Raw genomic sequence first — 15,174 nt, forward strand, 5'->3', positions numbered from 1 at the left:
CAAGATAACTCCAAAGAAAAAAGGAAGACTGGCTGGAGAAAAAACAACAAATAACCTCAACAATGTGGGGTTTCTATTTGTTCTTTTTTGAAGTGGTTTATTTTTTTTGATGGGGTATTTACTGCCTCCTTCCATAGATTACACAAGCATCTCTTTCTGGCTAAGAAAACAGCGAGCTCAGAGGCTTTTTGTCCAACAGATTAAGCCTGTGAGGATTCCTTTTTTCACCCTATAAATCTCATCTTTTGTATTCACTATTTTAAGGTAGTTGGCTAAACCTGAGAGGATCTGATTTGCATCCCTTTTAAAAAAATAATTAAATAATTGCAATTTACATTCCCACCTCTAGCTTCAAAGCAAGAGTATCAGGTACAGGGATGCGATCCGGGGTACAGGATAATGTCCAGTGACTTCCACATCACCACGAGCTCCAAAAACACCCTGCAGTGAGTGTGTCTGCAGCAATCAGCCTTCTGTTTCATACCCCCAGCCAAGGGAGAATGGTCAATGCCAACTTCAGAGAGGCAAGCGCCTGGCTCGCTATGAGCACTTGATCCTTGGGGACAATAGAGGGATTCTGGTCCCGGCGCTTGTGCATCAGTCAGCGGCATATTAAGCGCCCTAGTTATTCTGGAAAAAGGAAAATCCTCAGGGATTTCTGAGGTAGAAAGTAGCCTATGAAGATACCAGTCTTTTTAAATAAATAAATAAATAGATAAATAAAAAGCTGTGATTAATTAGAGCGCTGCACCAGGCGGCTGTCAGTGGAGAAGCAGTGACAGCGGCGAGCGGGGGCTGCAGCCCTGCTACGAAGCCCTGCCATCAGCAGAGTCAAGGAAACGCCTGTTGTAATTAGTTAACCAAAGAGTATTAAGTAATTGCAGATTAAACTATTTCTACATGTCCTTATCATTAACGATTTATGTCACCCGGAGTCTGAACTCAGACTGGAGAGCTGCTCTCTGGAAAACCATCAGTTCAAAAGTTGACTGATGCACTTAAATAGCTGCGATAATCCCTCGTCTCTCAAAAATTTCTCTGAGTCACTAGTAATTGCACCTCAAATTGCAACACGATGGTGAGTCGTTGCACTATTACATTGCTCCCTCCCTGGATGTCTTTAAGGCCAGGTTGGATAAGGCTGTGAGCAACCTGGTCTAGTGGAAGGTGTCCCTGCTGATGGCAGGGGGGTTGGAACTGGATGAGCTTGAAGGTCCCTTCCAACCCAAACCATTCCATGATTCTATGCTGTGTCCTGCTGTTAGAAAGCAGCTACCTAACTCCACACCACAAGGTCTCAAAGTCCTTTTTTCAACATTACCTTGTAAGGTGACCTCAGCATGCACATCAACAGAGGTACAGCAAGCTTTATATATGTCTCAGCTTCTCCTGCAAAAGCCCATGTGTCACTGTCTTGCTCTGCTCTCTGGAAACGCTCAGTGGAGCTTATGGGGTTTGGAACTAGAAATTCAAGTTCTCGACGCTTCAAAAAACCAAGGGACAAAAATCCAAGGATAGATGTGTGTCCAGAAACTTGCAGTAAGTAAGGCAGAAACAGGATAAAACATATTAAGCTCTCCCTGCTTTAAACATCTGTAGTTTGAATGGGCAGGTGGGACTCATAACCCTCCTGCAGACCCTGCTGCGTGGCACGGGGCTCTGTGCCATGTTTTAACTCAGTGGCAATGTTGTGCTGCCACCGATCCAAAAATAAACTTCAAACAGGCTAGAGAGACATGTGAAAAGTAGGTCAGCCCCCTAAACGTCTGATTGTGTGGCAGCCTTCAGATCTCCCTGTGAATATCAGCCTGCAGGCCAGAAGATGTGATTTTGCCCTTTCTAAACCTGACCTGACTTCTCTCCAGAGTAAATAGAGCAAATACAGCATGTTTGACTGTAGTATTTAAACATGCAGCACTGAAAAGCAGCCTAGAAGGTAGGAAGCCTCAGTCTGACACCTTTCTCAGCATGGGGAAAGACTTCTTCACAGTAAATTTGGATATGTGAACAGCACAACAAAGATTCACACCGGACCTGAACTGCCATCTCAAAATCCAACAGCCAGAAAGGAGGAGGAGACTATGCTGCTTGTCATTATATTTTTCAAAGCTGCAAGAATATACTAAATCCCTAGTGCTCAAGTTCATGGTACTGGGGCATAAAATCTCAGATGATACCAAGCACCTTCTTCAGATGTTTATGGTCACAACCCTCATTGCAAGCACCAAGAAGTGCTGCTTTAATTCCTTCCCTGCCTTATTAGCAAACATTCTAGACTTTGCAAAGGTTACACCTGTAATGATGTACAAAAAGGTAGGCAGATGCTCATTTAGGTACCTTGAAGTCGTAGGTGGCATCGGGATTTTCATCGCAAGCAATGACCTCGGGGGCCATCCAATAAGGCGTTCCAATGAAGGTGTTTCTCCTGCCCACCGTTCTGTCCAGCTGAGCACTGACACCAAAATCCACTGCAGATGAGAGAGACAACAGGGCATCGTAAGGTCAGAGACAAACCTGTGCAACAACCTTCTGTTCAGTGTAAAACATCAAGATCATTCAGACCAGCTCCTCTGCACAGTCAGGCAAGAAAGATGCGGCCAGAGACATTCCTGTTTGATCTCTGCTGGCATCACCAGAGGTCAAGCAAGGACAAACCTGATCATCTGATGTCCATGCTTTGTAGGAAACCCTGTGCCTTTTCCTCCTTGTCAGTAGGCAATGAAAAGAAATCACAGCTCCTCTTACTAATTAGAAACAGGGTTAGCAACATGAATAAGCAGCAGCCTTTGTTCTACGCTTTCTCATTTGAATTAAAGCCTGCCAAATATTGGTAAAAGCCTCATTTTTCTACCTAAATTCTTGCAGGAAATGGCAGAAATGCAAAAGACTAAGGAACTAAGGGCCAAGGACAAAGGCCCATGGGGAAATGTCAAGCACAGAGCTGCAAAATGAAGCAAAAACTGATCAAATCAAATCAATGAGAGAATACTCTATGGTCCACTAAGTTCACTTTGCGCAACACAATGTTTGGAGATTTGCCCTGGAGAATTTCCCCTTGGAGGGGAATCTTCACCAACATAGAGCCAAACGAGCTGGTGGTGCCATCTGTTAAGATGGGGTTTTATTTTGCTGTAAAGACAGAGGAGAGGAATGGGAAAACAAGGCTTGCACCTCACTTTACCAGTGTAAGGGATCTTTCATCACCAGCATAAACTAAAAAGTGCAAAGATGGCCTTAACTTTGGTGCTGGACAACTCAGGATATCAGGATATTTCTGTATGATCTTCACATGAATGCCTTCTCCAGGGTTACTAACATTGCACATGAAATTCAGAGCAGTTCTTGCAAATGAAGCTCTCTCCAACACGTTAGCTTGGGAAACGAGTCTGGATTAAGTCACACTAAACCGAATGGATTATGATCCTGTAGGACACTACCATAAACAGGCTTTGACAATGTCTGGTGATGCACAGAGGGCAATCTTCAATCTGGAGCATGAAAAAATGGTCTTGATTGCTTAACCTGTATCTGATGGCAGAGCTGCCCAAACTGAACAGAAACACCACTGCAAGTACATCTTTTCATGGAGAACTGGGCCATCAACCACTGGCAGTTTATTGCACAGTACTTGGTCAACACCCAAGGTCATGTTGTTGAGGCTGACACGAGAAAAAACATACAGTAACTCTTAGGATCCATCTCCTTTCTTCAAGTCATGTACTAATCAGTTTTGCTGCTTCTCTCCAGCCAGCCCACTTGCAGTTTCCAAGAGCTCTAACCCACTCTTACACTCTTACCTAGTTTAACTTCTGCATTTTCTGTCAGCAATACATTCTGTCCCTTGATGTCTCGGTGAATTACTTTGTGCTGGTGTAGATGACTCAAGCCCTAGAGAATTCAGAGAAAGGTTAGAGGAATCCGAGTTCAAAGCATGTTATTTTATGACATTCCTCCTCAAGCAATTACTCTCCAGAAAGGAAAGATTCACAGTTGGAGTTAAGCACTTGAGAACACTTCTGTTTATCACGTGTTCCAAATACTGTCCTATGCCACATGCTGGGAGGATGTGCCCAGCAAGAGAGATGCCCACCAATGGGCTGTATGTGCCACAGTGGGTGGTCTCCATAGCAGGAGATCAACCATTGACAACCATGAATTCTATAGGGATTCAAACCAACCTTTCAGTTTCTGCAGGAACCCCTATTAACCCAAATTCCTCCGCAGCTCTAGACATATTTTCCCCCCATGTGCTCCCTTGCCTTAGGGAATCATTTCTACTGCAGAAACAATAGAATGGTTTTGTCTCCTTTCTGTATTTCCACCATCCAGAAACTGAAGAAAACAATTCTTTTGTTATATCGGTCCAATAAACGGGACTTCAATACACGAATAAGCTTGTATTAAAAAAGCTACCATGCAAATACAAATATTAGAACTTCTACATATCCCTAATGGAGATACAGCTCAAATTAAAAGCCTGTCTCAAAGGCTAAAGGTAAACTAGCTTCTCTGTTGTGCTTTTTTTATTGGCTCATTAATTTCTTTTTGCAACCTACATTTTTATTTCATTCGCTTATTATTTCAGTTTCAAAGGAATGTCCACCTATACTGCCAGCTTAGTAAAAACACAGACTATTTCAATAACTAATTTTGCATTAGGTTTACATTTCATATTAAACATTCATATTTGAGGAAGAAAGTAATTTCTGCTATCACTACTGGTAGTTATTAGTCATTTTACGCTCGTTACCTTGGGACAACACCATGAAATAGCCTATATCTGTATGGAAATCCTTTTTTTAAAGCTATGTTATATCCATTTAGAGACACGTTTGTGCACTGGAGGCAAAACAAAAAGTTCATTGAATTTCAAAAAATCCTTTAACAGTGCGGGATTGAAGCTGGTGTTAGAATTACAACCGATCCTCAACACCTGAGCCAAGATAGAGGCACATTCTGCAGCACAGAGGTGGGAGCCCTTCACCACCTGAAACCCTACAGAGGTCACCAACCAACCGCCCCAAAATACGAGCGATGACACTCGGTGGTGGCCCTGGGACATGAGTCAGTGGTTGGGTTCTGACTTGCTGCCAGGGTCTATTTTAAGAAGTCACAGAGCTCAGACATTTAAAATCAGCCTGTGTAACTGTGGTTTCCTGGCACTGAAAGCAGTGTCCGTACAACAACTGATTAGCTCCAGCGCCAGCGCCTTCTGCCCATCATGTTCATGCAGACGGTGGCATTTAGGGTAAACAGAGAAGTGCTGTGTCACCCCTGGACACCAGCAGCAGCCTCAGCAGCAGTGTCAGACACGGCCTTTTGGAGCAGTCATTTTGCCTTGTTTTCTTTGAACGGTTCTTTTACAGTTTTCCTTCACATGCCCAATTTTTCTGTTTTCTCCCGAATAAAATCTTGCTTCACGCAGTGATGGATTTGAATGCTGAGGCAACCATTGTGATCACATCATCTGACCTCAGTTGTGCAAAATCATAGAATCTGGAATGGTTTGGGTTGGAAGGGATCTTAAAGCTCCCCCCGTTCCACCCCCCCTGCCATCAGCAGGGACACCTTCCACTAGACCAGGTTGCTCAAAGCCTCATCCAACCTGGCCTTCAACACTTCCAGGGAGGAGCAGCCACAGCTTCTCTGGGCAACCTGTTCCAGTGTCTCACCACCCTCACAGCAAAGAATTTCTTCCTCACATCTCATCTAACCCGACCCTCTTCCAGTTTAAAGCCATCACCCCTTGTTCTATCACTCCCTGCCTTTGTAAAAAGTCCTTCCCCAGCTTTCTTGTAGCCCCTTCAGGTACTGGGAGGTCGCTATAAGATCTCCCCAGAGCCTTCTCTTCTCCAGGCTGAACAGCCCCAACTCTCTCAGCCTGTCCTCACAGCAGAGGTGCTCCAGCCCCGTGGCCTCCTCTGGACTCATTCTAACTGGTCCATGTCTTTCTCATGTTGGGGGCTCCAGAACTGGACACAGAACTCCAGGTGGGGCCTTACGAGAGCAGAGCAGAGGGGGAGAATCACCTCCCTCGACCTGCTGCCCACGCTTCTCAGGGTGCAGCCCAGGACACGGTTATTGGCCTCTGGGCTGCCAGTGCACATTGCCGGCTCAAACATAAGCAAGTCTTTGCCAAAGCTGCCATCTCCCAGTACATGAAACTCTGGCACAGTTCATTTTAAGACACTCCTGTCAAACATTCATCTTGTGGGTATAAAAGCTGCAGCATCCTCATTAAAGCCAGAGACATGTGAATTTAATAAAACCTGGGTGCTTTTTAATCATGATGATTCTTTCCACTGACTTTATTAGTCCTCACCTTTCTGTTAACTGAAAATGAAATTCTAATGTAAATAAATCTTTGCCCTATTAATACTAAAGGAAATACTATTTTTGTCGAAGGAAAAAGAGGGTTAAAAGTCAAGGAACTAACAGAGCTAAAAGGCATTAAATAGGAGTTATTTATTATGCATCATACAAGCACATGAATCATTCATGCCTACCGGCACCGAAGAGGCTCCAGCCCGTGGCAAGGCAGCAGCCACAAAGCCTGCAGAGCCAAAGGCTCCACGTCCCCTCCAACAAACCCCAACATTTAGCTCCCTCTGGACACATACCCGTAAAATCTCTCTGCAGATGTAGGCGATCCACTCCTCCTTCAAGGTGTTCCCCTTCGTGTTCTTGATGAGGTCAGTGACGGAGCCCGCGCCGCAGAACTCCATCACCAGCTACCAAATGGAAGAAAAATGCAATTATTGCAGCTGCCCGACCCCAGGGTAGGACCCCAACACTGGCAACGCAGCTGTGGGGCCACCACAGTGCTACACAGAGCCACTGGGACATAACCCTGAACCCATCAGCTTGTCATCCATGTGGGTTTTGTTATACAAATGGAACAATAAAAGGCTGGAAGGCTTGAAAAGTCTTGTTGTTCTGCAGAAGGTTGGGAACAAGAAACAGGAATCAGTCCAGTGTTGAAAATCAGGAAAGGGAATTGGAAACTTTGAAATCTCAGATCCCAGCACTACACACCCTACTTCATACTTGTGATCAGTGTTTAGTATCAACAGCAATACGAGCAAAACTCTACCTCTTGCGTGTAAGTTCTTTAACTCTGAAAACGTGAAGGCAACAAGACACATGTTTGAGAGCTTCCTACAACCTTAGAAACTAGGTATACTTTTCAATTTTTATTTTTTTTACCAGGTCTTTGTTTTTTATTGCCTTTCTGGATAGGAAAACTTCCTTGAGGGGAAGTTTGCCATGCAGCTTCAGGTTCTTCAGGAGAGAGCTGGTATCCTACTTCTCTGGTTGGTTCAAATGAGACTGGACACCACCGCTTGTACCACTTCCAAAGTTTAATAATATCAAATATACAAGTACAATGACCTAACTCAGACCCAAACTTAATCTTGTCATTGAGCTACTGTGAAATAAATCTTATAAAAATAGCATGGGGTGTGAGTCTGCCTCCCAGGGACATCGTGGGTCCCCAGTGTGTGCAGGAGCTGTCAGCGTGCTCCACAAAGCCAGCACAGCCTGAGTACGCAACAAGCCTCCTCCAAGACCTGGGCAAGTGCTTCTCTCAGAAGTAAAACCACATTTTCTAATTAGATCAGCTTGCTACTAAAAGATATTCCCTTACAAGTCGTGCCTTGCCAGATTCTTCAATGTGCATCTTCAAAGTTTCTTATCACATGAAGCTTACATGGCATTTAATGTTCTCCAAGCAAGTGACATCACTTTATTAAACTCATGGGCCAAGAGGAGAAGAGAAAGAAACAGCAGAAGCGTTACTTCTAACCAAATTGCTCCAACACAGTGATTTAAAAGACTATCATAAATAAACGATCATAAAATCCAGACAGAGAACTGCTATAAACCTTCAGCTTAAATAAAATACTCGAGCAGACTACACCTTAGTTGGCTCTGACCATGCTCTTGTCTTCAGTTTTGATATTAAATTTCTCTTCTCTTCCTAAACTGACAGTGGAAAAATTCTTGGTATATCCCTGTTACACCAGGAAACTGGCTTCAAGCAATAAATGTGTGACTGAGGGCTGGAGCACCTCTCCTATGAGGACAGGCTGAGAGAGTTGGGGCTGTTCAGCCTGGAGAAGAGAAGGCTCCGGGGAGATCTTATAGCGGCCTCCCAGTACCTGAAGGGGCTACAAGAAAGCTGGGGAGGGACTTTTCATAAGGGCAGTTAATGACAAAACAAGGGGAAATGGGTTTAAGCTGAAAGAGGGGAGGTTTAGATGAGATATTAGGAAGAAGTTCTTCACTGTGAGGGTGGTCAGACACTGGAACAGGTTGCCCAGAGAAGCTGTGGCTGCTCCTCCCTGGAAGTGTTCTCGGCCAGGTTGGATGAGGCTTTGAGCAACCTGGTCTAGTGGAAGGTGTCCCTGCTGCTGGCAGGGGGGTTGGAACTGGATGATCTTTAAGGTCCCTTCCAACCCAAACCATTCCATGATTCTATGACTGGCCAAAGTCTGTCCTACACAAAGGCAAGGAACGCTGCTGCAGTGCTTGCAGCTCTTCCACTCTGTTGGGAGACCAGCAATCCAGCTGGGTCACCAGGACACAGCCTAAGTCATGGGTTACTCACTACTCCCCAAACAGGGAATAACGGAACAACTGGTTTCAAAGTCATTTTTCTTCTCTTTCTTCCCTTTGGACAACTGACATGTGGGGAATATCAGTGTCTGCACATGTTACTGATTAAATGAACATTTGGGATACCACTGCAGCAAGCTTGGAAAAGAAAACCTTGGATAGCTGAACCAGCCACAAACACCTTCCAACCCAAGGCTGCTCTCTCCAGTCCCCTTCCATGGATATTCACCCACAGGTTCTCACCAGGGTTTGGAGCAGGAGGAAGAGGAAGGGCATGCTATGCTATATATGGCAATCACAATGCTTGGAAGAAGATGGAGAAATGCCATTGAAAGTACACAGTGCATCCATTAATTTGCCAGATTCTCTTTATGGAGCTGGCTGCTCACTCCATCCTCTACCTTGTCCTTGAATTTCCATAGAGAAAAGATTAATTTTACACCAGGAGGTGAATAATACGGCCACCTGCTGATGTATCCCAAACCTGTAATTGTGAAATCTCCTGGAGATTAAAGAAGAAAAACAGAGAAGGAAAGAGAAACTCCCAGGGGGAGTGTTTCCAACTCGGCTTTTTAAGAGCTGCACAGTCCCATAACATCCATAGGAAACTATCCAGCACCAGCAGATCTCTGGCAGGACCAGGAGGCTCCAGGTCCAGTTGGGCAGGGGCCAAGGGGGCTCAGCAGTGTGCACGTGCTGCTAACAGCAAGGCACTTCCCCAGAGCTCTGCCACCACTTCTCCAAGAAAAAAAGCAGCAGAGAGATGATAAGGCTGCCAAAGTATCTCTGTCCGCAATGGAGAGCTGAGGACTGATGTGAAAAAATGTGGCTTCCTGAAGGTTTGGATGGAACAGTAGGAAAGCTGGCTGCTGTGGTGCTCAGCAGCACTGTGATCCTGTGATACCCTTTCCTTTGCTCCTCAGATGGAAGGATGCTACTGAAGTCACAACTACCACCCTTACAAAGCAGCCTCCAAAGAGAGAGAACACCCATGATGGCTAAAGAGTCACATCACCAGGCCAGGTGAGACCTCACCCACAGCACTGCATGTCCTGCTGGGCAATGGAGCCCAAGAATGATAAAACTACACTGGAGCAGGCACAGGAAGATGATCAGGTCCTTCTCAGAGGACCTGAGAACCTGTTCAGCCAGCCAGGGGTCAGATGGCTATGGGAGATGAGTGTATCCTGTCAACAAGGATGGACAGGTAAGCACCAGAGAAGAAGACCAAGGCATCATATCAATATATCAACACCCTATGGGTATATTTAGGTTGGAAACCAACAAACAGCCTTCCAGGAGAAAAGGAAAGGGAACAGAAGTTCCATCTGATTTTAGGACAGAGCTTAGCACACTCAGGAAAGGCTTCAGCTGGCACTTATATGAGATACGTTCTTACCAGTCACATGTCTCTAGGTGAGTGCTTTGCCCTGCACACACTTGCATCATTACCAATCTTGTTAAAGGATGAAATCATGATGGGGTAAGACAATAAACTTGAAATGGAGATCAAATTATTAACCATAATTAAAATTATCATAAAGATAGGCTAAAGGTAGGATCATCTTCTGAAATTTAGTTTGTGAGGCCATTTATTAAGGAAGCATTTTTGAATACAGTTCATTTAGCATTTACTTAGCTCTTCATATCAGAGTGACAGCAAACTCCATAAGCAAGGCAAATTCAGAAGCAGCAGCTGTAAATCTCCGTGTCCTGCTGTCTCACAAATTTTTTGGTTAAACAGCCTTTGCAGCTTTCAAATCAACCAACATGTTCCCCAGTTTGGGAACGACTAGTAAAACCTCTGTTCCCATTGCCTGTAAAGGCTCAAACCTGAACATCCATCCCCAGAACAGAAAGCCCAATCCAGCTGATGGTGAACCACTCCAGCCTGTCCAGAGGAACCTCACAAAATCATAGAATCATGGAATGGTTTGGGTTGGAAGGGACCTTAAAGATATCGAGTTATGTTATCAGCAGGCCCACCTTCCACTAGACCAGGTTGCTCAAAGCCTCATCCAACCTGGCCTTCAACACTTCCAGGGAGGAGCAGCCACAGCTTCTCTGGGCAACCTGGGCCAGTGTCTCACCAACTCCATTAATTCTGCAGGTCAAATCCTTCTGTGTTCCTATTCTTCACCCCTCAAACAATTTAATTTCTCTTTTACACACAACACCCCAAGGCTAAATGCTGCTGGAAATCCTTCTTCCCTCTGCGTGTGAAAACAGAACACGGGTGCAATGCAGACCCCTACGCCCAGGCCACTCAAGGCTCCCATCCCACCCCACAGCCTGGCTTCCCTGCAAAAGGGTCCTTCATCACACACATCGTGGCACCTGGAGTCAGTGAGGGAGCATTAAAAAAATAAATGCAGAGACCTTCACTTGGTGGATCAGCAGAAAAGCTGATGCCTATTTCAGAAACAGAAATATCGATCAAACTGGTATTAAGGAACAACCAAACGATTCTGCAGGAAGAAAGGCTGAGGTTTTAATTGCTGGTGTGGGGGTTACAGCTGAAGCAGGCTGGGATGCTGCAGCAGCATGCCTGGGTGGGAGCAGTGGGGTCCACACTGCTCCAAACTCCCCTCTCCAACAGCAGCATCATCTGCTCTTGCACGTGTTCTTAACTAAGTGACCTGGCACCTCCCTGCACTTTGAGGCCAGACAAGCAATTCCTGTCCCTGAGGGAGCCAACGGGCAGCTGCCACCACGGGTCCTGGGCAGGGCGAAAGCTTTGGGCTTAGGGATGGCAGCGAAAGGAGCTGGGCTCACAGTCTTGCAGTGTTTACAGCACTGACAGCGCTTTGAAGAGAAGTGAGAATGAAATAGCGTGGGTTTATTCAGACAGACAGCAGCAGAAAGCCTCTCTGCTAACCCCGGGCTCTCGGCCGGGGAATGGAGGAGCAGCCCTGCTCCCTCCGCACCTCCCCGGGACTGCAGGGCTGGGAGGGACCAGAGAGAATCACAGCTCTGCTGAAAAACATCCCTTCTCAAAAATGTAATTATTTAATTCACAGAATCATAGACTGGTTTGCTTTGGAAGGGACCTTAAAGCTCATCCAGTTCCAAGCCCCCTGCCATCAGCAGGGACACCTTCCACTAGACCAGGTCGCTCAAAGCCTCATTCCTGTGATGCAAAGTATCGATAACTGCCCAAAAACATTCTTCAGTGCCTATAATCAGATTAAGAGCAATCCTGCTCCGAGCTGCACAGGTACAACCCAGTGCTCTGATGGCTTGTGCTCCATTTTCACTCTCCAGATCCCCAGTGTGACTGTTCATACCACCCCACAGCAATTCAACGGGTCCCTGTGGCTCGACATGGTGAAAAAGCACATGCCAGCTACGCAGGGAGAGCTCTGAGCACTGGGTGGCTGCAGCACTGCCCCCCTGACAGAGCATCTGCTCCTTCCTACACCACCCTAATTCCTTCTTCCCCAGAACTGCCCCAGATCACCGGCTGCAGAGGATGTCTCCACCGGCTTTGTCCCTGTGGGGTCACAAGAAGGTATTTGACAACCTGCCCCTTAGGAATTTTCCCCCCTTCGTGACAGACGCAGCTCCGGGCACAGGCAGGGTTGCCATGGCAGCCATCCATCGCAGCCAGCACCGTGGGTCCCTGGGGACCACGCACTGGGTGGGTTCTACCCTGGGTGGGCTCTGCCCTGGGTTGCTGCCAGCCACTGCTCAGCCCCTGTGCTCTGCAAACCCCCCACCCCATCCCAAACCTGGCACCGTTGCCCATGTGTGGTGGGGCTTCTCCATTCACGGCTTCAGTGCACCGCGGACAGCGAGGGCAAGTGATAAACGTGCAGCTGAGTGGCATCCCCATCGCCCTGCGGATGTGGACGGTGTGTTAACGGGTGGGAATGAAGCAGAGAGCCCACAACTTCCAGCAGCTGTCAGGGTGGGTGATGTGCTGCGGAGGGGGCTCTTCAGGATGAGGTCACCTCCTCCATCAAGATCACACTTCCTAATGAATGCTCCATCTCCTGCTGCCACAAAACACCCCAAAATATCTTGCAACAACCCCTCCCGTGAGTTATGTGCAGCCTGGTAATTCATAACTTAAGATCTGAGATGTGCAAGGGGAATTTAACGAGTTTAATTCCAAGAAGCAGCAGCAGAACGGATAAACTGGGTCCTCACCATCCCCTGAGTCATCTCTCCAGTTCCTGCAGCCCAACCTCTCTTTGCCCTTTTGCATCACAGTCTCCCCTGGTCAGGACCCCCTTGTCTTGGCTAGAGATGGGGACAATCCCTCACGAAGGTCCACAGTACCCCCAGAAATTTCATCCAGCATAGGAATAAGTCTAACTCCTTTTTTTAAAAAAAAATAAATAAAATTAAGTGTTCCATAAAGGTTGTCCCTATGACTGTTTACTTCCTTTTTTTACTAATGTATTGGATTTGGAATTGTTCTGGTTTTGCACATTTCCACTGTTGTCTGCTAAAATATGCTCCACGCGTCCCTCTAATTTCAGAAAAACTTGCCTGTTTGGTGAGCCCATCTTTCAGGGCGAGTGGTTGCTATCGAATGGAGCAGCAGAACCGAAAGACCTGCTCATCACCACAGCAGAAGTGATGACAATACTTCATGTCAGAAGCCTGCCGCGTTCCCGAGAGATCTTAATCTCCACTGAAAAGAGCTCCCTGTTTTTTATTTCCGTATCAGCCTCCTGAATGTCGATAAAAAGAATTACTTGGGCATTATCAGAAACCGTTTTATTTCAACAAAGGGCCAATGAAAAATAAACAAGCCTTTATCTGTGCGGCAAGACTGATAGAGTTCACACAAGTCCTAATTCAATCAGATCCTGAAACAACAGCTATTAAACACAGCGACACCAGCACAGCTCTCCTCCACATCCACAGCCAGGGAGTTTTCCTGTCAATACCTTCACCAGTCCCAGCACTGGGCACAGACTTCAAAAAACCTCACACCCCAGCACTCTTCCATGCAAGGAAAGCAGCTTTTGCAACATTTCTTCTTTTTTTTTTTCTTCACTAGCCCAGGAGAAACGCCCCAAAATTAAGAAGAGAGGTAACTGGTCTGGAAGGAAATTCAGATTATCTACTCTGTGTTTTCTAGGGGCCAAGAGACAAGCAGAACAGCTGGGTGATGAACAAACACCACCTCCCCTTGCATGGCTGGGTGACAGCCCAGGTTCTCCTCCTGGCTTTGGCTGTCTGAAGGTGACACAGCAGGTACAGCATCCTCTGCTGTTGCGTGGTGATGAGGATTTGATGAAAGAGCCTCTCTTAATCCAAAGAGTTTTCTACTAAACTTCTCATTTTGGACATTTTGGGCTGCTCTGGATGGGAAAATCATTTAAAAATCATTAGTTTATTAACAATTTTATATGCCAAGAGCTCTTTGCGCTGGAGCTGGATGAAAGATAAAAAATCAAACCCCCTTTCCTGGTCAGACTGTGCAAACCGCAGACTCAAGCAGCGTAAGGGCACTGGGCAGAGCCCAGCTCTGAGGAGAGCTTCTCTCATTATGAAGGGCTTTGGCACACAGTTGGTGGGGCTTTTTTTCCCCTCCAGACACGCCAGCAGCACAAGGGGAATCGTTGTGACTTGCTTTTCTATTTTACTTTTTTTTTTTTAAAAAAAACCCAGATTATAAACCAGCTAAAGCCAAATGGAATTTCACGGGCTGAAAAGGCATTTCTCAGCTTGACAGCTTTCTCCACGCTGAAACCCAGGCCAGCTGCAAAGAACATGTTTTTTAAGAGTTCCCATCAAAAATGACCCCAACACCCAAGTAAGAAAAGCCTCTGGAGTCCAAGCTCCCAGATCTTCCCAACAATTCAGTGAACCACAAAGCCTTGGGTAACAAAGCAGCACAGTAGCCCTTCAGCTCCATTTTTGTCCCAGGAGGAATGACCTCCAAAACCCACCAGCTCCCACTGCCCCTGCTGCTCTGGCATTTGGATGCAGGGTCAAACAGCTGAAGTCACTGAACGTTTTCTTCAAATAAAGCCCAGATTATATGGCAACTAAAGGGAAGAGTGTTCTGCTGGTCTTCAGCAACTCTGTGGCCTCCCAGATGAACCATGGACATTTGTTACCCCTGAAAAATTAGGCTCTAGCGATCTTGTTCAGGCACAAAGAAACTTTGGAAACCACACATGGTAAGTCAGAACTGACGGGATTTACAAGATTGTGAGGAAATAAATGCTATTTAGACCACAGGACAACATCCAGATTGTTATATTTAAGATAACTCAAATGCAGCCTTCCCTTCAACGCTGCCTTAACAAAAGCAAGGTCTCAAATTGCTGGTCAGACACCCACGGGCACTGCGGGCTGTTGCTCCACAGGCTCAGATCAGCACAGCCGAGCTCAGAACACAGGCCAGAAACTTGAATACATTTTTCATTCATTTTTCATTCATTTTTCATTCATTTTTCATTCATTACAGCCCCGACCCGCAGTGCCTGCTGCCCTGCCCGGCCCCCGCGAGCCCCGGCTGCCAGTGAGGAGGTGGGCTCCGATGCTCGGGCTGTCTCTGGAGATAACCAGCAGATTTAAACTCTGTCCTCC

At 46.3% G+C, this 15,174-nt stretch overlaps 1 protein-coding gene across 1 annotated transcript in view; it reads right to left on the minus strand.

Annotated features, from left to right (window-relative positions):
* LOC104524342 (traf2 and NCK-interacting protein kinase-like) overlaps positions 1 to 15,174 on the minus strand; it is a gene marked incomplete at both ends in the record, with an annotated part of 81,849 nt that overhangs the window by 2,510 nt on the left and 64,165 nt on the right. Inside the window, 3 exons of the mRNA XM_010167178.1 lie at positions 2,338 to 2,468; positions 3,798 to 3,888; positions 6,621 to 6,731. Coding sequence (XP_010165480.1) covers positions 2,338 to 2,468; positions 3,798 to 3,888; positions 6,621 to 6,731 — 333 coding nt within the window. The remainder of the gene's footprint in view (positions 1 to 2,337; positions 2,469 to 3,797; positions 3,889 to 6,620; positions 6,732 to 15,174) is intronic.

The sequence above is a fragment of the Antrostomus carolinensis genome, unplaced genomic scaffold, assembly GCF_000700745.2.
Source record: "Antrostomus carolinensis isolate BGI_N321 unplaced genomic scaffold, ASM70074v2 scaffold15434, whole genome shotgun sequence".
In the NCBI taxonomy this organism is placed as follows: domain Eukaryota; kingdom Metazoa; phylum Chordata; class Aves; order Caprimulgiformes; family Caprimulgidae; genus Antrostomus; species Antrostomus carolinensis.